Here is a 26,051-nt window from a genome sequence, read left to right as displayed (position 1 = left end):
GAAGAAGCACTGCATTTGATCCAGGAACACACTACATTAATGCCAGGTTTGCAAAACTGATTCCTCTGTTGAAGGTTGGCAGTACATTTTTTTTTCCTAAAAGTTATATACTTAAATCTATGGGTTAGAGTTGCTGTGTGACTTTTTTATGCGGAAAGAAGTGATCATGGATGTGAGGAAAATAGATATATACATTATCAAAATAAAATGTTGCGTATGCCAGCCAGATTACTGTAAATTCCATTATACTAATTGTATTTGTCACCCAGTCGTCCAATTACTGTTTGAAATAAGTTATTCGGTCTTGTTTTCTGATGTGGAGTGAGACATACACTTTTGCACCTTTTTAACAGCCAAGTCAAAGGAGATTTCTGATGACTGCAACGTCGCCATTTGAAATTGTATTAAGTGTGTGTGTGCGCAATAATCCATCCCACAAAGTTTCCTTGTAAAACTCCTTTTATTGACAAAAAATAAATCTACAGTACAATACAACTCTGACATGTTGGGCGATTGGCCTTTCGGTGCCACCCACATATCAGTGACAAAACCAGTACTGTGCACTTGAAACTTTTCCTTGATTAGCTTTGTCCCTGGTTTGTTTGTTTCTTCTAGCTTATCCTGTATGTATAAATTTGCACTATACAATTGATAATTTAAAGTTGTTTAATTCAAATGGTTTAGTAATACATTTTCCCCTTTGCTTTGTTTTTTAATTCAAACTCCCAGGGTTGGCGTTCTTGGAGCGTTGTAGGACTGGAGGTGGTTGCAGAGATAGGGTACCAAAAGACCATGATGGGCTTTGTATGTAAGGAAGAGAATTTTAAATTGGAGGTGTTGGGGGAATGGGAGCCAATATAGGTCAGGGGTGATGGGTGAGCAGGACTTTGTGGGATAGGATATGGGCAGCATAGATTTGGATGAGCTGAAGTTTATGGAGACTGATCAGGAGAGCATTTGACTATTTGAGTCTGGAGGTGACAAAAGCATGGATTTGGGGTTTGGCAGCAGAATTAGAAAATGTTTCCATAACTGGTCAAAGAAGAACTCCTTTCTTTTACTTTGCTTCCTCTGCCAACTGTTACATTGTTTTTCCCATCTTTATTTCAGATGTAAGTTTGTGCTTCGTTCCATTTTATTATTTTGATGGCTATCTTCAATGTATTAATAGCTTCCCTGAGTTTTACACACTTCACTGCGGTCTGACCATTTACATCACTAAACAGTAAGTGGAGCTTGGAAACTGCAGCCAAGAATTCAGGAGAGCCCATTTTTTTGGCGAGCGGGGGTTGTAGATTACATTGTGCCAGAATGGTGATGCCCAAGGCTTTGCAGATACAGAGCATAAATAACCAGATTCTATTTTTCTTTACAATTGGCAGCAAGACTTGCTATTCGCTGAGCATGCCAAAGACTTGCTGGCCTAGAAATTGGTCCACGTTACTCGGACTCCTAAGGGCCCAATATGGCGGGCAGGAAGTGCGCGTATATTTCCGGCGGTAGCAGTGGCCCGATTTTATTTCTCGTCTTTGCCGGCGGGCTGTGCCTGATGCACCACATCGGCTCCGTTATGCTGAGGCCTTCAATTTGGGCAAGATTTTGTAACTCTGTTCCTAAAATCCTTAATACATTGTATATTTATTTCTGGTTTACAATGTGGCATTCAGAACTAATTATTTGAGAAAGTTAATGTGACCTGCTTACAACCCATGAGAGAGCATTCATGATGCAACCTGTTGTGCCAAAATCAACAATGCACATGACCAGAGAGATGATTAAATTTTGGCGCTCAAGGTTTTTCCATCTTGCAGGTGAAATGTACAGTTTTAACAATTTTGTTTAAGAAATTAAAATTAGATACTTAGGGATCAATTTTGGCCATGACTTACTCCAATTTTTTTGGAGTAAGTTTTTTCTGGCGTACGTTTAAAAAAACGGCATTTTCCCCAAATAAACTTGCTCCAGAGTAACTCAGTTAGGTATGATTTTTTTTTTTAGTTGAGTTTTTTTTTCAAAAGGGGGCATTTCCAGCCACTTGGGCCAGTTTTGTGCAACATTTTGTTTGATATGCTTCCTGTAATATAAGTGCCACATTTGTGCAGGTTTATTGGCCTGTGAACCTGCAGTCTTTGTTTTCACACTATCTTTTCTAAGTTGTGGGGTTGGGCCAGGTAGCTGATCATTTTTCAGTTGATCGGCTCATGAGGCAGCCTTTGTGTGTTTTTTTTTCTCTACTGACAAAAGGAGTGTTATATAAATGTTTGCCTGCTTTGTACTGTGCTGTGTTTTTCTTGGTCTATTTTGTTGATCACTGTTATGATGTAGGGAACGCAGCATGGTCTCACAAGCAGTAATATAATAATGACCAGATAATCTGCTTTTGTGATGCTGGGTGAAGAATAACTTGGCCAGTAGAACTCCCCTGCTGTTCTTTGATTAATGCCTCAGCCCTCCTCGGTCTAATTCGATCCCTCCCTGATAGTATAAAGGCTACAATTCAGTGCAATGGTAACTTAGTTTTGAAATTTTTTTGATGTCAAACAGCAATGTGTTTATTAAAATTTTGTTTCTGGGATGTGGGCGCCACTGGCAAGGCCAACATTTATTGCCCATCCCTAATTGCCCTTGAGAAGGCGGTGGCGTGCCACCACCTTGAACCGCTGTAGTCTCCCACAGTGAAGGTGCACCCATAGCGCTGTTGGGGAGGGAGTTCCAAGATTTTGACCCAGTGACAATGAAGGAATGGCAATATATTTCCAAGTCAGGATAGTGTGTAACTGGGAACTTGCAGGTAGTGGTGTTCCCATGCTCCTGCTGCCCTTGTCCTTCTAGGTGATAGAGGTCGTGGGTTTGGGAGGTGCTGCCGAAGAAGCCTTGGCGAGTTGCTGTAGTGCATCTTGTAAATGGTACATACTGCAGACATGGTACGCCAATGGTGGAGGGAGTAATTGTTTCAGGTGGTCGATGGGGTGCCAATCAAGTGGGCTGTTTTGTCCTGGATAGCGTTGATAAGCTTCTTGAGTGTTGTTGGAGGTGCACTCATCCAGGCAAGTGGCGAGTATTCCAGCACTCCTGACTTGTGCCTTGTAGATGGTGGAAAGGCTTTGGCGAGTCAAGAAGTGAGTCACTCGCCACAGAATACCCAGCCTCTGACCTTCTCTTGTTGCCACAGTATTTATGTGGCTGGTCCAGTTAAGTTTCTGATAAATAGTAACCCCCAGGATGTTGATGGTGGTGGATTCGGCGATGGTAATGCCGTTGAATGTCAAGGGGCCATGGTTAGACACTGGTCATTGCCTGGCACTAACGTTCTTTGGTATATTTATCTCTTTGCTGCTTCATTATGCTTACTACTCTGTTCCTGAAGGTGTATTACTCTGTACAAGATCAGATGGAAAACTTTTTAATATTGCATGCTCAAGAGCAAATGGTAAAGCCAAACATCTGTTAAGAGATGTTATTACCAACTATGCAGTGCTCATTGCACACAATGAAGTGGAACTTAAACAACATTGCAACAGCTTTTACAAAAACTAATGGATGGAACGCAGGCGAGATCATCAGTCCTTTTGTCTTTTATTCTCTCCTGCCTAACCCTTTTGTTCTTTCCTTCCCTCCCCACCCCCACCCACCACTTTCCCTGCTTCTTCACTTGCTTAAAACCTGTTGTATCGCTAACTTTTTCCAGTTCTGAGGAAAGGGCATCGACCTGAAACGTTAACTCTGTTTCTCTCTCCACAGATGCTACCTGACCTGAGTATTTCCAGCATTTTCAGTTTTTATTTGCAACAGCTTTTTACAGATTTGTGATGAATTTAGACTATTAGTCCAAAGAAGACCGTGATCATGGCACAGGGTGTATTGACTGCACCAGAAGTTTCATAGCTAACGGCATTCTGGAAGTTGTATGCAAATTCTGCTACTTCGGATCAACTGTATTTGATAACTTAGCTCTAGATGACACGCTAAATTTTTGCATTGAAAGGCAGCAACCACATTCGGCCAATTAACTAAGCCTGTGTGGAATAATGGGAAATTAATATTGAACACAAAGGTACTGAGAAGTACTATAAGATTCTGAAGGGGATTGACAGGATAGATGCTGAGAGATTGTTTCCCCTGGCTGAAGAGTCTAGAACAAGGGAGCATAGTCTCAGGATAAGGGGTCGGCCATTTAAGACTGAGATGAGGAATTTCTTCACTCAGAAGGTTGTGAATCTTTGGAATCGCTGCCCCAAAGGGCTGTGGATGCAGAGACGCTGAGTATATTCAAGGCTGAGATAGATAGATTTTTGAATCCAGGGCTATGGGGATCGAGCAGGAAAGTGCTGTTGAGGTTGAAGGTCAGCCATGATCATATTGAATAGCAGAGCAGGCTTGAAGGATCGTAAGGCCTATTCCGGCTCGGGTCTACCAACCATGCAGTCTGAGCATGCTGCTGCAACCCTTTTGACACCTGTTGTCTCTGCCGTAGTCTAATTATCAAGTGGAAAGGCAAAGTTCCTGACACCAAAGTACTCAAGGAAGCTAAGTTTCCAAGTCTACTACCATTTCTCAAACACACATGCCTCCGGTGGCCTGGTCATCTATGTTAGATGGAAAATGCAAGCATTTTGAAGGATCTTTTAAATGGAGAACTTGCAAAACTGCTGAGCCGACCTATGCTCTGGTTGAATGATGTCTGAAAGATGGCCTTAAACTTTTAACATCGATACCACAAGCTGGTAAGATGTGGCTAACAGCAATATACACTGGAGGGCTGTGTTGCATTGAGGAGCCAGAGAGACTTGAGAGAGAGGATAGAGAAGAATGCAAAGAGGAAAGCACATCATGCTTCAAGAGTTAACACTGCGGGCTTCTTCATCTAGCTCTGATTTACATCCACACCTTCTGTGGCAAAGACTGTTGCTCAAGAATTGGATTCTGCAGCTACTCATGCTGATGCAGCACGGCAAAGTAACTGAATTGCTTTGGTGCTTATACCATTGTCTTTTGAGCTAAACTGTTGCCATATAATAATTTGTTTCCAGTCTACTGGTACTTCCCCATTCCCCTGTTCCCAATGTTCTCCCTCATGATTGTCAATTTCTCTCAAATCTCCTCCCTAATAATTGAAAGTACTTGGTGCAGATCAAAAGCCATCTCATTCAGTTCCAAGCATCTTGGGTGATTGGCTTCCTGGGGTACTGGCTTTGACTGACTTCATCCCAGTCACAGGAGTCATCGATCAGGTCCATATGGGAGAAGCGTCAATGATCCTTTTGGATAGCTCTGTGGCCAGGAGCATTCAATTATGTGCTTAGATTTGGCGACATGAGCTCAGGTGAGCATGTTGGTCCGAAGTCTAGAGATTGGGTTCAATCTGGCGTTGTGATACTGTTTTGTCATATGTTCTGGGGATCAATTTTATGTTGAAAGATGGCATAGTGGAAACCTTTTTTCTCAAGGAAAAGTAAAGATTGTAATTACTGTTTGATTCTACATTTATGTGTGTAATGTTAAATAAATTAATGTGTTGGCCTGTGGTCTGATTGTTCTGCTTTCTAAAGGAGGTCATATGGTGGCATATAATATATTCGATACAATGTATGGGTTCTCTATCCAACCCTTGGTATGCATTATCTGTACTTCATATTGGGCAAAGAAAAACTTTTGTTCTTGAGGGACATGTGGTCAGCTTACTAGTATGGTCATTGAACCCAAGTAGTATATCAAAAAATGTAATGCAGCTGATAATCTTGAGGACCTCGAACAAATCACCCCTCCACTTAACAGCTTAATTAAAAATCCTAACTTCTCAAGTCTTCATGTCTGTAACACCACACCATTGGTACACTGCCCTGCACCTTTTCCATTGCTTTTATATGCTTCCAGTACTGGGTGGACAATGATGTACATCATCGTCAGTGAAAATGAGGCTCCTCTACACCACTTGGTGTCAGTTAATGGGAACCTTCCTTACATCACTGACTATCAGTGCATATCATGCTGGTGATTTGACATTTTTTTTTCTTTTTGCTTTTCTTCAACACAATAAGGAGAGCTTATTGGGTGATCCTTCTACAGTCCTCCATTCCTTGACATTCCCTCCCACAGAGATTCCACAATGTGCAAAAGCATTCTCCACCATCTCCCACTTGTGCCATTTACATTCATGTACCCTGCTCCATCTTGAGTCCTCCATTCAGCGAGATATGAATAGAGCTGATTTTTTTTTAAAACAGATTTTAAAAATGTGTATAATGTGATGAAATCATTTAAGAAAGGACATGTGTCCATTCACGTGTGATGAACAGCATCGCGTATGTTAAGCTTTTAGCCGTTGGCCTTTATTGCAAGAAATATAAATGTAAGGAAGATTTGTTGCAATTATATCATCATCATCATAGCAGTCTTTGGTGAGACCACACCTGGAGTACTGTGTACAGTTTTGGTCTCCTTACCTAAAGAAGAATATACTTTCCTTGGAGGGGGTGCAACAAAGGTTTACAAGCTTGATTCTTGGTATAAAGGTTCAGGCCAAACATGTGCCCTTAAAGAAAAAAGCTGGGAAAAATAATTCTAGAGCTCCCTGGATGTCTAGGGACTTACAGGGGAGGTTTAAGAAAAAAAGGGACGCTTATGTCACACATCAACGGCTAAATACTTCAGAATCTTTAGAGGAATATAGAAAGATAAGAGGTAGAATTAAAAAGGATATTAGGAATGCTAAGAGAGAGCACGAGAAATTATTGGCCAGTAAAATTAAGGAAAACCCCAAGAGGTTCTATAAATATATTAAGAGTAAGAGGGTAATTAAAGAAAGGGTAGGGCCGATTGGAGCCCATGAGGGTAATCTTTGTGAGGAGGCAGAAGATGTTGGTAGGGTTCTCGACGAATACTTTGCATCTATTTTCACAAAGGAAAGAGTTAATGCAGATACTGCTATAGAGAAGGAGTGTGATACTCTGGATGAAATAAATATAGTGAGAGAGGAAGTATTAAGGGGTTTAGCAGCTTTGAAAGTAGATAAGTCCCCAGGCCCGGATGAAATGCATCCCAGGTTGTTGAGCGAAGTAAAAGAGGAAATAGCAGAGGCCTCGACCATCATTTTCCAGTGCTCTTTGGATATGGGCATGGTGCCGGAGGATTGGAGGACTGCTAATGTAGTACCCTTGTTTAAGAAGGGAAAAAGGGATAGGCTGAGTAATTACAGGCCAGTCAACCTAACCTCAGTGGTGGGAAAATTATTGGGAAAAATCCTGAAAGACAGGATAAATCTGCATTTGGATAGGCAAGGATTAATTAGGGACAGTCAGCACGGATTTAAGGGAAGATCGTGTTTGAGTAACCTGATTGAATTTTTTGAGGAGGTAACCAAGAGAGTCAATGAGGGTAGTGTGTACGATGTATATATGGACTTTAGCAAGGCTTTTGATAAGGTCCCGCATGGTAGACTGGTCATGAAGGTTAAAGCCCATGGGATCCAGGGCAAAGTGGCAAGCTGGATCCAAAATTGGCTTGGAGGTAGAAAGCAAAGGGTAATGATTGATTGGATGTTTTTGTGACTGGAAGGATGTTTTCAGTGGGGTTCCGCAGAGCTCAGTACTGGGTCCCTTGCTTTTTGTGGTATATATCAACGATTTAGATTTGAATATAGGAAGTATGATTAAGAAGTTTGCAGACAACACTAAAATTGGCTGTGTGGTTGATAATGAAGAGGAAAGTCAAGGGCAGCAGAAGGATATCAATCTACTGGTCAGGTGGGCAGAGCAGTGGCAAATGGAATTTAATTCAGAGAAGTGTGAGGTGATGCACTTTGGGAGGGCTAATAAGGAAAGCCGTAGGCCACTTAATAGTGTAGATGAACAAAGGGAGGTTGGAGTGCTTGCCCACAGATTCCTGAAAGTAGCAGACCAGGTGGATAAGGTGGTTAAGAAGGCATACGGAATGCTTGCCTTTATTGGTCAAGGCATAGAATACAAGAGCAGGGAGGTTATACTTAAATTGTATAATACTTTGGTTAGGCCACAGCTGGAGTATCGCGTGCAGTTCTGGTCGCTGTATTATGGGAAGGACATGATTGCACTAGAGAGGGTGCAGAGGAGATTTACTAGGATGTTGCCTGGAATGGAGAATCTTAGTTCTGAGGATAGATTGGATAAGCTGGATTTGTTCTCATTGGAACAGAGGAGGCTGAGAGGAGACCTCATCGAGATGTACAAAATATTGAGGGGCTTGGACATGGTGGTAAGGGTCTATTTCCATTGGTGGAGGGAGTTATTACAAGGGGACATAGTTTTAAGGTGGTTGGAGGAAGGTTTAGAGGGGATTTGATGGGGGGCTTCTTTACAGTGTTGTGGGGATCTGGAACTCGCTGCCTGGAAGAGTGGTGGATGCAGAAATCCTCACCACTTTTAAGAGATGGTTGAATGGGCACTTAAAGTGCCGTAACGTGCAGGGTTACGGACCTAGAGCTGGTAATTGGGGTTGTTCGGTGCAGATATAATGGTAAGTACTGCAGGGAGTAGAATGCGGCCAGGGTGATCTCCTGGACTAGTTTCGATCGCCTGGATGGGTCGGAGAGGAATTTTCCCAGATTTTTTTCTCCCTAAATTGACCTGGGTTTTTATCTGGTTTTTGCCTCTCCCAGGAGATCACATGGCTCCGGTTAGGGTGGGGTGTAGATGTTTTTAGTATAAGGGGTGTTGCAATGGTGTGGAGTGGACTGGTTGGGCTGGGTGCTCTTTGCCTTTCCGTCATTGTTCATGGGTTTGTATGTAACCTTTAGGGCTGCTGACGAAGGGCCGTGTGGCTCTTTGTCGGCCAGCACAGACGGGATGGGCCGAAATGGCGGCCTCCTGCGCTGTAAATTTCTATGTTTCTATAATCATAGAATGGTTACAGCACAAAAAGAGGCCCATTCGACCTGTGCGGCTCTCTGTTCAGCTAGTCCCGCTCCCCTGCCCTTTCCCTGTAGCCCTGCAAATTTTTTTCCTTCAGGTACTTATCCAATTCTCTTTTCAAAGCCTCCATCATTCTTTCAGGAGGGTTGTCCTATGAAGAGAGATTAAGTAGAATGGGCCTGTATTCCCTAAAGGTTAGAACAATGAGAAGTGATCTCTTTGAAATGTATAAAATTCTTAAGGGGCTGGACAGGATGCGAAGAGGTTGTTTTCCCCTGGCTGGAGAGTCTAGAACTAGGGGATCAAAGTTTCAGGAGAAGGGGTCGGTCATTTAGGATTGAGATGAGGAGAAATTTCTTCAGTCAGGATTATGAATCTTTGGCATTCTCTATTCCACAGGGCTGTGGATCCTCAGTCATTGATTATATTCAAGACACTGCGTAAAAATCTATCCACCGAAGTGAATCGAGCTGTGGGAATAGGGCAGGAAAGTGGAGTTGATTTCGATGATCAGCCAGGATCTTATTGAATGGCGAAACAGGCTCGAGGTGCCAAATGGCCTATTCCTGCTCCTATTTCTTATGTCCTTAAACCTCAATAATATGTTTGAGATTGTTACAAACACTGGAGGAAGCGGGCATAGGCTGAGAAGAGGGAAGGTATAATTTATATGTAACTGCTTTATGCAGATTATGATGAATGTTTAGAATGGACTGTCCACTGAGGTAGTAGATAGTGTGGTAAAATGTAAAGGAAAATTCAATAGATATTTTGGACAGGTGAGATAGAGTGCATATGTTCTATTTAGTGGACTAAATCACCTTTGCCAAGTGTTTAGGACCACAAGTCCTCAAGATTGAGAAGAATGCATTACATAGTGAATGTATGTTGGGCACATTCTGAATTAGGTTGGATATTGCAGACCAATAGTGTTTTTTTGTTGGACCTCGGCCTTCAGCCACCTGTAGAGCTGCTTTGCTGCTCCCAAGTTGGGTTGCTGCTTTTAAGTTCAGAAATGCCTTGCGCTTGCCACTTATTAGCTCTTGGATCTCCCGGTTGTTCTCGTCAAACCAGTCTTGATGTTTCCTGGTTAAGTGATCGAGCACCTCTTCGCAGGCACTGTTTATGATGGCCTTGAGGGCAGACCAGGTGCTGGTGGGCACTCTTGAGTTTCAGGGTCATCGAGGGTTGCCAGCTTGGTAGTGAGGCGCTGGCTTTCTTAACTGGGTCTTTGAGTGCCCCGGCGTTGATTTTTCTGCGGCCTTGTTTCTGTTGCCATCGCTGCATTGGAGCTATGTTGATAATGACTGAGCAGATTAGCGCTGGTCCGTCCAGCAGTTGTCAGCTCCTGTCATGGCGCGGGTGATGCGCATGTCCTTGTGGTCCCTCGCTTGGACGATGACATAGTCGAGCAGATGCCAGTGTTTGTAGCGAGGGTGTTGCCATGATGCCTTGTACTTGTCTCTCTGATGGAACAAGGTGTTGGTGATGATATGGTCATGTGCTAGGCATTTTGTCAGGAGCAGGGTACCACTGGAGTTGGTTTTCCCTACCCCCTGTCTGCCGATCACGCCTCCCCAGAGGTCTGTGTCCTTATCGACTCTGACAGTGAAGTCGCCGAGGAGGATCAGTTTGTCGTCCGTTGGGACTCGGGACAGGGATTGTTCGAAGCTGGAGTAGAATTCCTCTTTGGCCTCATCTGTTGCGTCGAGTGTTGGGGCGTTCGCACTGATGACTGTGGTGCACTGGTTCCGGGATAGGGTGAGCCGGAGATCATGAGACATTCGCTTATCCCACAGGGGGAGTCTCTGAGATGGCCCACCAGCTCATTCTTGATGGCGCAGCCAACTCCATCGAGGCAGTGTTCTTCTTCTGGTTTACCTTTCCAGAAGAAGGTGTAACCACCACTTTGTTGTTTGAGCTGGTCTTCCCCTGCCCTCCAGATCTCGCTTAGGGCGGCAATGTTGACGTCGAAGCGTCTGAGTTCCCGGGCAACAATTGCAGTGCGACTTTCTGCTGTGTTAATGTTGGGGTTGTCCATGAGAGTCCCGATGTTCCAGGTCCCGAACTTCATTTTGAAACATAGAAACTTGTAAGGGCTAGACTTTCCACTTCACATCGCCCATCTATTGCCCAAAACTGACCTCTGGCCCATTTTGAGCAAAAAGTGGAAACTAGGTCCAAAACATCGCCAGAAAGAGGTGCCTAAGTTTCCACTTTGATCGCCGAGATGATCGGCTAAATGATCGCCCACACAAGGCCCATCCCAAGTTTCGGCTCCGAGCATGTACTTCGCTGGGCCGATGCAAGGCCCAAAAGAGTGCTGAAAAATAGTTGCTTTTTCAAGGCCGAAGAGAAGGAAATGGGCACTACGGACGCCATTTTTAACTTCGGAGGAAGGGTGGAGAATTAGTTGTGAGTCATTTAGAGAGTAAAATTGTACTCTGAAATTTGGGACAGGGAATATAAATAGGTATTATCAACCTATTTATGCTAAATAGATCTCTTATATTGGAATAATTTAGTAAATAACTTTTAAATAGTGAAGTAATTTAATGATATTGTTGGGGCTGATCAAACTGACTGGTACAGAGAGGGCAGACTACAGTGATTAGAGAGTATAGAGTAGAGAGATTATTAAAATTCGTGAAAGTAATTATTGATAGTGATATGGGGCCTATGCTTTCCCTGCCTTTTAATTGCAACTGCTCACACACTGGTTGGCACAGTAATACGGAGACGAGGACAGAGGAGGAGACCGTATAGCCAACGAAGGTACTTGGAAAAGCAATCCTACCTAAACTTGTCTGAAAATGCTTGTCTTAGGAGACTGCGATTCCGGAAGGAGGTCATCGATGAGATATGTCAACTCATCAGGGATGATCTGCAGCCTTCCAGCACCATCAGAACTGCACTGTCCATTGAGGTGAAGGTTACTGCTGCCCTAGCCTTTTACGCATCGGGATCTTTTCAGGCTTCAGCTGGCGACATTTGCCATATCTCTCAGCACGCTACACATTGCTGCATTCAACAGGATGGACTTCATAAGCTTCCCAATGACTAGGGAGGCGCAGACTGAGAGGGCATTGGGTTTCTTGAGAATGGCAGACTTCCCCAAGGTGCAGGGCGCAATAGACTGCACGCACATTGCCCTGAAAGCACCCTTGAAGAACGCGGAGGTGTTTCGTAACAAAGGGGTTACATTCACTAAATGTGCAGCTTGTTGTCGATCACAATTAAACAATTATGACAGTAAATGCTACATTTCCTGGCAGCATCCATGATGCGCACATCTTGCGTGAAAGTGCTATCCCTGACCTGTTTGTCAATCAGCCAGAAGGTCACGGTTGAATGCTGGGGGATAAAGGATGTGGTCTTGCCAGTTGGCTCATGACCCCTCTGAGTAATCCTGTCACTGAAGCACCGAAGCAGTATAATGAAAGTCACACAGCGACTCGCAACATCGTTGAAAAGACAATTGGAGTCCTAAAGCAGCGCTTCAGATGCCTGGATCATTCTGGAGGCAGCCTCCAGTGCCACCTTGATCAGCTGGCAGAGTTTATTGTGGTGTGTTGCATGCTGCATAACCTAGCTATAAAGAGAGGACACAAAATGCAAGATCATGTTGCAGGTCCACCTCCAGAAGGAGATGAGACAGAAGAGGCAGCCGGCGAGGAGGAACAGGCGGGAGAGGACATAGGGGACCTTAATCAGCATGGCGATCTAGCACCGGTACCACCCACGTTTCCCAAAGACCAGTAGACAGTGGCAGTTACACGGCCACTAAGCTTTTGCGTCAGCAGCACATTAATGAGCGCTTCGCATGAACTACTATTGTTGATACTCAAACGTTCAATTACAGTTACGGTTAATCAAAAGTTTAATTTCCATGAGGAAACAGAATAAACAAACAAATATGCATGAAAAACTACGTTGTAAGTAACTAAGAGAAGGTACAAAAGTTGTAGAAATTTTTTTTCTTAAGGATCACTTTTTTTAAGAACTAATGAACAACACCCTTCCTCCAACCCCCCCCCCCCGCACCAACCCACCCTTCCCTCAAAATCCCCAAAACGTTAAAAGAAGAAATTGAACATTTAAGTTTTAAAGAACAAGTGGCCATCTCAGTCATGCTAACAAGTGGCCATCTCAAAGAATGGAAAGTGAACATTTAAGTATTGAATACAAGTGACCAATTTAGTAACAAAGCAAGAGAGTAATAAAGTGATGATAAGTGAACTATTGAGAAGCACTTCCCCCGCCCCCCTCCCCCCTCCCTACCTGCGGCTACGTTTCCCTCCAGATCTTGTCCCACCCAGTGTTCGCACCCCACCCACCAGTTTTGGTCTATGCAGACCGACACCAAACGTCGTGCAGAGTGGGACGGCAAGACTTCCTGCCATGGTGGAGGTAACGGAGCGGAAGCAGAAGCCTCAGGCTCTACTTCCGAGTCAGGAGGAACTGTGTCCTCCGTACTCGCTTGCGTTCTCGGGGTCTCGCTGTGAGTGGACACAACACCTTTGGGTGCAGCGCCGTGTCCAGCCAGCAACGCATGCCGTAGGGCATTGGTTGCAGCTGTCTGCTCCCTGATCGCCTCCAACGTCTCCCGAGCAGTCTGACTGCTCAGAAGACCAGCTGGAGAAGAGCAAGCAGAACTCGCTCCAGGTTGTAGAGAACTGGCTCCAATTGGCTGAGAAACCCGCGAACCCCTGGATAAGATCGCGACCGTTTCCCCCTACACAGGGAAAGTAAGCTTGCAGTCTGGTTCTTCATGGCAGGCGAGTGCATATCACACTGACCGGGGGGGTCGGCGTCTGCAATGTCACACATCTTGGCGTCACCACCTGCACACCACTTGGTCCTGGTGCCTCATCTGTCTCAAAAGAGATGGCCACAGGTTGTTCCCCACATGCGGCCCCCCCTCCCCCCCCCCCCCCCCCCCCCACAAAAAAAATCTCCTGTCTTCCTTCTCCTCCTGCTCATGCATAGCGGCAGCAGAAGTCTGCACTGGCCTTAGCCACTAAGTGGAAAGTCTTGCCCATAGAAATTAGGTGCAGAAGCAGGCCATTCGGCCCTTCGAGCCTACACCGCCAATCAACAAGATCATGGCTGATCATGCAACTTCAGTACCCCTTTCCTGCTTTCTCTCCATACCCCTTGATCCCTTTGGCCGTAAGGGCCATATCTAACTCCCTTTTCAATATATCTAACGAACTGGCCTCAACAACATTCTGCGGTAGAGAATTCCACATGTTAACCACTCTCTGAGTGAAGAAGTTTCTCCTCATCTCGGTTCTAAATGGCTTACCCCTTATTCTTAGACTGTGACTCCTGATTTTGGAACTCGCCAGCAACGGGAACATTCTTCCTGCCTCTAACCTGTCCAATCCTGTCAGAATTTTATGTTTCTATGAGATCCCCTCTCATTCTTCTCAATTCCAGTGGATACAAGCCCAGTTGATCCAGTTTCTCCTCATATGTCAGTCCTGCCATCCTGGGAATCAATCTGGTGAACCTTCGCTGCACTCCCTCAATAGCAAGAACATCCTTCCTCAGATTAGGGGACCAAAACTGAACACTATTCCAGGTGTGGCCTCACCAAGGCCCTGTACAACTGCAGTAAGACCTCCCAGCTCCTATACTCAAATCCTCTAGCTATGAAGGCCAACATGCCATTTGCCTTCACCGCCTGCTGTACCTGCATGCCAACCTTCAATGACTGATGTACCATGACATCCAGGTCTCATTGCACCTTTCCTTTTCCTAATCTGTCACCATTCAGATAATATTCTGGCGAGAAAGCAGGAATGGGGTACTGAAGTTGAATGTTCAGCCATGAACTCATTGAATGGCGGTGCAGGCTAGAAGGGCTGAATGGCCTACTCCTGCACCTATTTTCTATGTTTCTATGTTTCTATGTTTCTATGTTTCTATGTTTCCTGTTTTTGCCACCAAAGTGGATAACCTCACAATTATTCACATTATACTGCATCTGCCATGCATTTTCCCACTCACTTAATCTGTCCAAGTCACCCTGCAGTCTCTTAGCATCCTCCTCACAGCTCACACCGCCACCCAGCTTAGTGTCATCTGCAAACTTGGAGATATTCCATTCAACTCCTTCATCTAAATAATTGATGTATATTGTAAATAGCTGGGGTCCCAGCACTGAACCCTGCAGCACCCCACTGGTCACTGCCTGCCATTCTGAAAAGGAGCCGTTTTTTCCGACTCTGCTTCCTGTCTGCCAACCAGTTCTCTATCCATGTCAATACATTACCCCAGTACCATGTGCTTTAATTTTGCACACTAATCTTTTGTGTGGGACCTTGTCAAAAAGCCTTTTGAAAATCCAAATACACCACATCTACTGGTTCTCCCGTGTCCACTCTACTAGTTACATCCTCAAAAATTTTTAGAAGATTTGTCAAGCATGATTTTCCTTTCATAAATCCATGCTGACTTGGACCGATCCTGTCACTGTTTTCCAAATGTGCTGCTATTTCATCTTTAATAATTGATTCCAACATTTTCCCCACCGCCGATGTCAGGCCAACCGGTCTATAATTACCTGTTTTCTCTCTCCCTCCTTTTTAAAAAAAAAGTGGTGTTACATTAGCTACCCTCCAGTCCATAGGAACTGATCCAGAGTCAATAGAATGTTGGAAAATGATCACCAATGCATCCACTATTTCTAGGGCCACTTCCTTAAGTACTCTGGGATGCAGCTCATCAGGCCCTGGAGATTTATCGGCCTTCAATCCCATCAATATCCCTAACACAATTTCCTGACTAATAAGGATTTCCTTCAGTTCCTCCTTTTCGCTAGACCCTCGAACCCCTAGTATTTCCGGAAGGTTATTTGTGTCTTCCTTCGTGAAGACAGATCCAAAGTATTTGTTCAGTTGGTCTGCTATTTCTTTGTTCCCCATTAGAAATTCACCTGATTCTGTCTGCAAAGGACCTACATTGGTCTTCACTAATCTTTTACTCTTCACATACCTATAGAAACATAGAAACATAGAAAATAGGTGCAGGAGCAGGCCATTCAGCCCTTCTAGCCTGCACCGCCATTCAATGAGTTCATGGCTGAACATGAAACTTCAGTACCCCCTTCCTGCTTTCTCGCCATAACCCTTGATCCCCCGAGTAGTAAGGACTTCATCTAACTCCCTTTTGAATATATTTAGTGAATTGGCCTCAACTACTTTCTGTGGTAGAGAATTCCACAGGTTCACCACTCTCTGGGTGAAGAAGTTTCTCCTCATCTCGGTCCTAAATGGCTTACCCCTTATCCTCAGACTGTGACCCCTGGTTCTGGACTTCCCCAACATTGGGAACATTCTTTCTGCATCTAACCTGTCTAAACCCGTCAGAATTTTAAACGTTTCTATGAGGTCCCCTCTCATTCTTCTGAACTCCAGTGAATACAAGCCCAATTGATCCAATCTTTCTTGATAGGTCAGTCCCGCCATCCCGGGAATCAGTCTGGTGAACCTTCGCTGCACTCCCTCAATAGCAAGAATGTCCTTCCTCAAGTTAGGAGACCAAAACTGTACACAATACTCCAGGTGTGGCCTCACCAAGGCCCTGTACAACTGTAGCAACACCTCCCTGCCCCTGTATTCAAATCCCCTCGCTATGAAGGCCAACATGCCATTTGCTTTCTTAACCGCCTGCTGTACCTGCATGCCAACCTTCAATGACTGATGTACCATGACACCCAGGTCTCGTTGCACCTTCCCTTTTCCTAATCTGTCACCATTCAGATAATAGTCTGTCTCTCTGTTTTTACCACCAAAGTGGATAACCTCACATTTATCCACATTATACTTCATCTGCCATGCATTTGCCCACTCACCTAACCTATCCAAGTCACTCTGCAGCCTAATAGCATCCTCCTCGCAGCTCACACTGCCACCCAACTTAGTATCATCCGCAAATTTGGAGATACTGCATTTAATCCCCTCGTCTAAATCATTAATGTACAATGTAAACAGCTGGGGCCCCAGCACAGAACCTTGCGGCACTCCACTAGTCACTGCCTGCCATTCTGAAAAGTACCCGTTTACTCCTACTCTTTGCTTCCTGTCTGACAACCAGTTCTCAATCCACGTCAGCACACTACCCCCAATCCCATGTGCTTTAACTTTGCACATTAATCTCTTGTGTGGGACCTTGTCGAAAGCCTTCTGAAAGTCCAAATATATCACATCAACTGGTTCTCCTTTGTCCACTTTACTGGAAACATCCTCAAAAAATTCCAGAAGATTTGTCAAGCATGATTTCCCTTTCACAAATCCATGCTGACTTGGACCTATCATGTCACCATTTTCCAGATGCACTGCTATGACATCCTTAATAATTGATTCCATCATTTTACCCACTACTGAGGTCAGGCTGACCGGTCTATAATTCCCTGTTTTCTCTCTCCCTCCTTTTTTAAAAAGTGGGGTTACATTGGCTACCCTCCACTCCATAGGAACTGATCCAGAGTCAATGGAATGTTGGAAAATGACTGTCAATGCATCCGCTATTTCCAAGGCCACCTCCTTAAGTACTCTAGGATGCAGGCCATCAGGCCCTGGGGATTTATCTGCCTTCAATCCCATCAATTTCCCCAACACAATTTCCCGACTAATAAAGATTTCCCTCAGTTCCTCTTCCTTACTAGACCCTCTGACCCCTTTTATATCCGGAAGGTTGTTTGTATCCTCCTTAGTGAATACCGAACCAAAGTACTTGTTCAATTGATCCGCCATTTCTTTGTTCCCCGTTATGACTTCCCCTGATTCTGACTGCAGGGGACCTACGTTTGTCTTCACCAACCTTTTTCTCTTTACATACCTATAGAAACTTTTGCAATCCGCCTTAATGTTCCCTGCAAGCTTCTTCTCGTACTCCATTTTCCCTGTCCTAATCAAACCCTTTGTCCTCCTCTGCTGAGTTCTAAATTTCTCCCAGTCCCCAGGTTCGCTGCTATTTCTGGCCAATTTGTATGCCACTTCCTTGGCTTTAATACTATCCCTGATTTCCCTAGATAGCCACGGTTGAGCCACCTTCCCCTTTTTATTTTTACGCCAGACAGGAATGTACAATTGTTGTACTTCATCCATGCGGTCTCTAAATGTCTGCCATTGCCCATCCACAGTCAACCCCCTAAGTATCATTCGCCAATCTATCCTAGCCACGGTTGAGCTAACTTCCGGGATGTCCAATTGTTGAAGTTCATCCATGTAATCTATAAATGTCTGCCATTGCCTATCCACTGTCAACCCTTTAAGTGTCATTTGCCAGTCTATCCTAGCCAATTCACGTCTCATACCATCGAAGTTACCTTTCCTTAAGTTCAGGACCCTAGTCTCTGAATTAACTGTGTCACTCTCTATCTTAATAAAGTTTCTACCATATTATGGTCACACTTCCCGAAGGGGCCCCGCACAACAAGATTGCTAATTCGTCCCCTCTCATTACACAACACCCAGTCTAGGATGGCCAGCTCTCTCGTTGGTTCCTCGACATATTGGTCTAGAAAGCCATCCCGAATACACTCCAGGAAATCCTCCTCCTCCTCCTCCACTGCATTGCTACCAATTTTGTTAGCCCAATCTATATGTAGATTAAAGTTGCCCATGATAACTGCTGTACCATTTTTGCACGCATCCCTAATTTCTTGTTTGATGCCATCCCTAACCTCACTACTACTGTTTGGTGGTCTGTACACAACTCCCACTAGCGTTTTCTGCCCTTTGGTATTCCGCAGCTCTACCCATACTGATTCCACATTATCCAAACTAATGTCCTTACTATTGCGTTCATTTCCTCTTTAACCAGCAATGCTACCCCACCTCCTTTTCCTTTCTGTCTATCCTTCCTGAATGTTGAAGACCCCTGGATGTTGAGTTCCCAGCCTTGGTCACCCTGGCGCCATGTCTCCGTAAACCCAATTATATCATAATCGTTAATAGCTGCCTGCGCAATTAATTCATCCACTTTATTACGAATACTCCTCGCATTGAGGCACAGAGCCTTCAAGCTTGTCTTTTTAACACTCTTTGTCCCTTTAGAATTTTGCTGTAATGTGGTCCTTTTTGATTTTTGCTTTGGATTTCTCTACCCTTCACTTTTACTATTCTCCTTTCTATCTTTTGCTTCTGCCCCCATTTTATTTCCCTCTGTCTCCCTGCATAGGTTCCCATCCCCCTGCCATATTAGTTTAACCCCTCCCCAACAGCATTAGCAAACACTCCCCCTTGGACATTGGTTCCAGACCTGCCCAGGTGCAGACCGTCCGGCTTGTCCGGCTTGGTCCCACCTCCCCCAGAACAGATTCCAATGTCCCAGGAATTTGAATCCCTCCCTCTTGCACCAATCCTCAAGCCACGTATTCATCTTTGGTATCCTGCTATTTCTACTCTGAAGGGTGGAAGATGCCTGTGCGTGAGTTCTTTGAACGTGGGGTGGCCGTTGCACACCGGCTACCACATGGGCTTACTAGAGCGAGGTCTTGGCCCAATGGCAAGGGGGTCCGAGATGACTGGAAGCCAGGCTCTACTGTATGGGCCTAGTTGCCTACGTTGAGATGTGAGCCGTAAGTTCGGCACTGAGCAGCGCCTTCAGGAGAGGTGGTGAGGGACCCAAGGTGTGGAGGGTTAGGGTGGGAGCCACTGGGGCCCTGTTCGCTTTTGTTGGCCGCACCCCGCTCCATCTTGCTTTTTGGTGAGCTGGAGGGGACAGGAAGGCCACTGCCATTACCTGCACCGCGTGCCACAGGTTCCTTGTGGGCTGAAGGGATGCCTTCGGCCCATCTGACCAATAGGGAATACGAATAAACACTTATGGTTTAATAAACTTCTGCTTGTTGTATTGATCCTGATTCACTTGTATCTTTGGTCAGAGCAGTTTGAAGTAAATATGTAAACATTTAATCTGTAAATAAGTTAAGTAGTGGGATTGAAACTAGTTTGCACAGGCCTGGTAAGTCTTCTCTTGAAGTGAGCGTTAACATCAATTTGCAATTGTCAGGAATACAGCACAGCTCAAAGCTTTACAGATTTTGTGATCATAGGACATGCCCAGCCTGAAAGAATTGCTTAATAAGTTCAATAAAAGTACCATTGTTTGCGCTGCTGTTACGAGCCTGGTACTTGAAGGAGCTTCGTTCGTGGAATTAACCGTTGTGGCCCCCTTTTGTTGTACCAACCTTTTGTTGTGGTTGAATTAACCATTATATGTAACAAAAATGTTTTGTATTGCTGTGTTGCAGTCCTATGTCTTTAAAATGGACTATTGTATTTTAAGTTTCTGTAGGTTAAATGTAAACTACAGGATTTTAAGGAGTTCTAGTTCAACTACTACCGGGGTTTCAGTTTCTCTGCATTTTCTCTGATGAATTTGATGCAACTCCAAATGGTTTTCCTCATTTTAAAAAAAATCATCCTAAAAGTGTTTCTTTGATGCAAGGACGTGTTCTTCAGAATGTTTCACTACTAAGTGATTTCTATTACAGTTAATCTAGAAAGTTTGTGCAGTTAATTTAAAGCATATCTAAACTTGGAGAAGGGGAAGAAGTGAGGAAGATGGCTTTGTTTGGGTTCTTCTGTTGGTACGAAAATGATAATTCAGTTTATGAATGGGCTATTGGTATAAGTGTGGAAGTGGATCATGGGAAAATGTTTCCATCTATTCCCAGTTGTGAGAGATTGCAACAGGCCTGTGCGGAAAGCGGGTTGGGCCAGTTTTATACCGTGCAATACAAGTCAGTCGAGATGCAACAAAAATTCTTCAGTCTTTAAACATGCTGTGGATGTGTTAATTGTCATCTTTAGCAGCTTGGAGCTTCACAGTAATATCTAAACGTTTTAACTCTGGTGGTGTGGTCGATGGACACTGGAACAGTGCATTGGAGCTTAAACACACTTCACCAGAGTGGAAGGCACAGGCTTTCCTCTCTTTGCTGACTTCCTCATTTATTTGGTCCATGTACAGCAGCCAAATAGAGGCTAAACAGTTTCTTCAAGAAAGGAAAATGGAGAGGGAAAAGAGACCAACTATTAATTGGTTTGCACCCAGTAGCCAATTTCAAAGCCGTGTTTTCAAGTGTCTGGAAGGAAGTCACCCATCCACCCTTTTGTCCACAAATATTTTGAGGAATAGGGTGATTTCTCAAAAAAAAATCAGTTCCAGTTGTTTATCATTTCTGTTTTATATAGATGTTTATCATGAAGAGAATTATTACTAAACTAAACAGAAAAACAGACCAACATGTAACAATTATAATGTGTTGATCTTTTTCAGGACCTGTGATCAAAGAGCTTTGTGAACTCCATGGCTTCTACCTGGGAGAAGATTAGAGATTTTTACGATTGGGCAGTGGAAAATGGAGGTAAGAAACACAGCATTCCAGTGTGCCCTCAGGTACCTAATTTATTACCATTTATAACAGTTATAGGTTGTGGTTTGCAGGACAAAAGTATGAGAATAAAAATGGGCTGTACTTTCCACAATTTGTCTGTTTTCTTTGACATCAGTAATTGCTCTAGTCTTTTAGTTGTTGGAGCATTGATTACTTTGCCACAGGGAATAGTTGAGAAGAGCGATCATTGACATTCTTCAAGGAAAATGGGTAAATATTTGAAGCAGAGGAAAATACAGCACTGTGGGGAGAGGGAGTGGGGCAGTGGAATTGGTTTTCGTTAATCTGGCAAAACAATTGTCATGCACTGAATGCCTGCTATATTTTTTTAATTCATTCATGGAAAGTAGGGGTCGCTGGCAACACCAACATTTTTTGCCCATCCCTAGTTGCCCTTGAGATGGTGGTGGCTCCTGTGGTGAAGGTAATCCCACAGTGCAGTTGGGTAGGGAGTTCCAGGATTTTGACACCGTGAAGATTAAGAAACGGTGATATATTTCCAAGTTGGAATGGTGTGTGACTTGGAGGGGAACGTGGAGGTGGTGGTGTTTCCATGTGCCTGCTGCCCTTGTTCTTCTAGGTGGCAGAGGTCATGGGTTTGGGAGGTGCTGTTGAAGAAACCTTGGCGAGTTGCTGCAGTGCATCTTGTAGATGGTATACACTGCAGCCACAGTGCGCCAGTGGTGCAGGGAGTGAATGTTGAAGGTGGTCGATGGGGTGCCAATCAAGCGGGCTGCTTTCTCCTGGATGGTGTCGAGCTTCTTGAATGTTGTTGGAGCTGCACTCATCCAGGCAAGTGGAGAGTATTTCATCACACTCCTGATTTGTGCCTTGTAGATGTTGGAAAGGCTTTGGGGAGTCGGGAAGTGAGTCACTTGCCACAGAATACCCAGCCTCTGACCTGCTCTTGTGGCCACATTATTTTTCTGACTGGTCCAGTTAAGTTTCTGATCAATGGTGACTCTTGGGATGTTGATGGTGGGGGATTCGGCAATGGCAATGCCACTAAACGTCAAGGGTAGGTGGTTTGACTTTCTCTCGTTGGAGATGGTAATTGCCTGGCACCTATGTGACACGAATATTATTTGCCACTTATCAGCCCAAGCCTGAATGTTGTCCAGGTCTTGTTGCAGCGGGCACGGACTGCTTCATTATCTGAGAAGTTGTGAATGGAACTGAATATTGCAAACATCTCCACTTCTGATCTTATGATGGAGAGAAGGTCATTGATGAAGCAGCTGTCGGTAATCTTCTATAGTTCTGTCATTATGAAGTATCCAAAGGCCTTCAGTCTTTGTGGCTTTTAGACATTTATAAGTATTTTTGCATTGCAGTGGTATGCCAAAAGAGATTGCTCAAAGTCTTACCTTGCCATCAATGATATGCCAATGAATTTCTGCAGGCCTTCTGTGCATTTTTGCTATATTAGGTTGAGCCCAGTATATGCCAGATTCCTGGCTTTTTGGCCATTTCCTGGATTTGGGTAATTGGGGATTGGCAGGGGACAGGGAGGGGAGGGGAGGAGAGGAGGGGCGGGGTGTGGTGGTGCAGTGGCTACATTGGTCCAAAAGAGATATTCTTCCTACTGGTTGGGCCGCTACTCATGTGCTGTCACAACAGTCAACCATCTTGCTTTGGCCCACACCCAAGATGCTCCCCTAGGAGTACATGTGCCTAATGGCAATATTCTTTAATGCTCCACGTGAACCTGTTCCATATTAAAGGTGCCAAGCATTTATTATAATTTTGAGTGTCTTCACGAAGCAGCAAATGTGGTTATACAGGTGGAGCGTCCAAAATCCAGAAACCTCGTGACCGAGGCCATTCCGGATTACTGGTATTTCAGATTTCGGAAAGTCTTTCCGATGTGCTGAATTCGGAAAAGCTGGGGCTGAGGTAAGAAGGATGATGGGGTGGGTGGTGGGGGAGGGGGGATGCGGGGGAGAGCGGCAGCCTGCCGGGTGGGGGGGGGCGATGGTTCTGGGTTTGGCAATGTTAGCTGTACTGCATCCCAGAGTACTTAAGGAGGTGGCCTTGGAAATAGCGGATGCATTGACAGTCATTTTCCAACATTCCATAGACTCTGGATCAGTTCCTATCGAGTGGAGGGTAGCCAATGTAACCCCACTTTTTAAAAAAGGAGGGAGAGAGAAAACAGGGAATTATAGACCGGTCAGCCTGACATCGGTAGTGGGTAAAATGATGGAATCAATTATTAAGGATGTCATAGCAGCGCATTTGGAAAGAGGTGACATGATAGGTCCAAGTCAGCATGGATTTGTGAAAGGGAAATCATGCTTGACAAATCTTTTGGAATTTTTTGAGGATGTTTCCAGTAGAGTGGACAAGGGAGAACCAGTTGATGTGGTATATTTGGACTTTCAGAAGGCTTTCGACAAGGTCCCACACAAGAGATTAATGTGCAAAGTTAAAGCACCTGGGATTGGGGGTAGTGTGCTGACATGGATTGAGAACTGGTTGTCAGACATGAAGCAAAGAGTAGGAGTAAATGGGTACTTTTCAGAATGGCAGGCAGTGACTAGTGGGGTACCGCAAGGTTCTGTGCTGGGGCCCCAGCTGTTTACACTGTACATTAATGATTTAGACGAGGGGATTAAATGTAGTATCTCCAAATTTGCGGATGACACTAAGTTAGGTGGCAGTGTGAGCTGCGAGGAGGATGCTATGAGGCTGCAGAGCGACTTGGTTAGGTGAGTGGGCAAATGCATGGCAGATGAAGTATAATGTGGATAAATGTGAGGTTATCCACTTTGGTGGTAAAAACAGAGAGACAGACTATTATCTGAATGGACAGATTAGGAAAAGGGGAGGTACAACGAGACCTGGGTGTCATGGTACATCAGTCATTGAAGGTTGGTATGCAGGTACAGCAGGCGGTAAAGAAAGCAAATGGCATGTTGGCCTTCATAGCGAGGGGATTTGAGTACAGGGGCAGGGAGGTGTTGCTACAGTTGTACAGGGCCTTGGTGAGACCACACCTGGAGTATTGTGTACAGTTTTGGTCTCCTAACCTGAGGAAGGACATTCTTGCTATTGAGGGAGTGCAGCGAAGGTTCACCAGACTGATTCCCGGGATGGCCGGACTTACATATCAAGAAAGACTGGATCAACTGGGCTTGTATTCACTGGAGTTCAGAAGAATGAGAGGGGACCTCATAGAAACGTTTAAAATTCTGATGGGTTTAGACAGGTTAGATGCAGGAAGAATGTTCCCAATGTTGGGGAAGTCCAGAACCAGGGGTCACAGTCTAAGGATAAGGGATAAGCCATTTAGGACCGAGATGAGGAGAAACTTCTTCACCCAGAGAGTGGTGAACCTGTGGAATTCTCTACCACAGAAAGTTGTTGAGGCCAATTCACTAAATATATTCAAAAAGGAGTTGGATGTAGTCCTTACTACTAGGGGGATCAAGGGGTATGGCGAGAAAGCAGGAATGGGGTACTGAAGTTGCATGTTCAGCCATGAACTCATTGAATGGCGGTGCAGGCTAGAAGGGCCGAATGGCCCACTCCTGCACCTATTTTCTATGTTTCTATGTTTCTATGTTTCTATGGGTCGGTGGCCGGGAAAAACTTGCATTGAAGACCTGCAAAAAAAGTTACGTTAAAGTTTATTATTTTTCAGCGGTTAATTTGGTTTTTAAAAAGAAAGTCTGGATTACGGAACAATTTCCGGAGTACGGACGACCCCGCCATGGATCGGTCCTGATAATGGAACATTCCAAATTTCGGATGCTCAACCTGTAATAGAAGTTAATCATTGCTAATCAGTGCTCTATTTCATGTATTTATAAATACTTGGCAGATAATGCACACTGTATTTCAGGTCCATTTTTCAAAGCAAAAGTATGTGTGCTATATGTGGGGAAAAAATAGGTTTTAAAATCTTGTGTATTTGTAAGTTGAATTATTATTTTAATTGTCTCTTTTAAAATATTATTTTCAGACAAGAGGACTGACCCTTGGTTCCTGGTTTACTCGCCCATTCCTGTTATTGTGACCTTCATAATCTACCTTCTAATCTGCAAATATGGACCAAAGTACATGCTGAACCGAGAACCATTCAATCTGAAATATGTACTAATTGTTTACAATTTTGCCCTTGTCGTCATTTCAGCATACATTTTCTGGGAGGTACATATGTTTCTTTTTAATTGTAATTGAAAGCCTTTTGCTTATGCTGCAGGTACTATTTGAATCACATGCTTGCTTGCTTTTTGAAAAAACAAATGCAGTGTGGATAAAGCAGTAGGCTGGTCCACTGACCTTAATCTTTGGGATTTCGGTTTCATTCTACCTGAAGCAATAGGATATACGTTCAGTTTGTGTCGTGAAGGTCATCCCACAGTGCTATTACTCCCACATTGCTGTTAGGTAAGGAGTTCCAGGATTTTGACTCAGCGACTATGAAGGAATGGCAACTATATGTCCCAAGTCAGAATGGAGTGGGAATTGGAGGTGGCGGTGTTCCCATGTGCCTGCTGCCCTTAGCTCTGAGGTAGTGTTGCTGCAGTGCATCTTATAGATGGTGTACCGATGAAGCAGACTGCTTTGTCCTGAATAGTGTCAAGTTTCTTGAATGTTTTTGGAGCTGCACTCATCCAATCAAATGGAAAATATTCCATCACACTCCTGATTTGTGCCATGTAGGTGGTGGAAAAGCTTTGGGTAGTCTGGAGTTGAGTCACTTGCCACATTAACCAATTCCTCCACTAATTTACAAATGCCAA

General features: G+C 44.4%; 1 protein-coding gene across 1 annotated transcript in view; it reads left to right on the top strand.

Annotated features, from left to right (window-relative positions):
* The window catches only part of elovl8b (ELOVL fatty acid elongase 8b), a 70,021-nt gene that overhangs the window by 5,426 nt on the left and 38,544 nt on the right, over positions 1 to 26,051 (top strand). The window contains exons 2-3 of the mRNA XM_070886766.1: positions 21,183 to 21,270; positions 25,268 to 25,455. Coding sequence (XP_070742867.1) covers positions 21,213 to 21,270; positions 25,268 to 25,455 — 246 coding nt within the window. The 5' untranslated portion in view covers positions 21,183 to 21,212. The remainder of the gene's footprint in view (positions 1 to 21,182; positions 21,271 to 25,267; positions 25,456 to 26,051) is intronic.

Source organism: Pristiophorus japonicus, chromosome 8, assembly GCF_044704955.1.
Source record: "Pristiophorus japonicus isolate sPriJap1 chromosome 8, sPriJap1.hap1, whole genome shotgun sequence".
Lineage (NCBI taxonomy): Eukaryota > Metazoa > Chordata > Chondrichthyes > Pristiophoridae > Pristiophorus > Pristiophorus japonicus.
The sequence above is the reverse complement of the archived record's forward strand: the minus strand, read 5'-3'. Positions and strand labels throughout refer to the sequence as shown.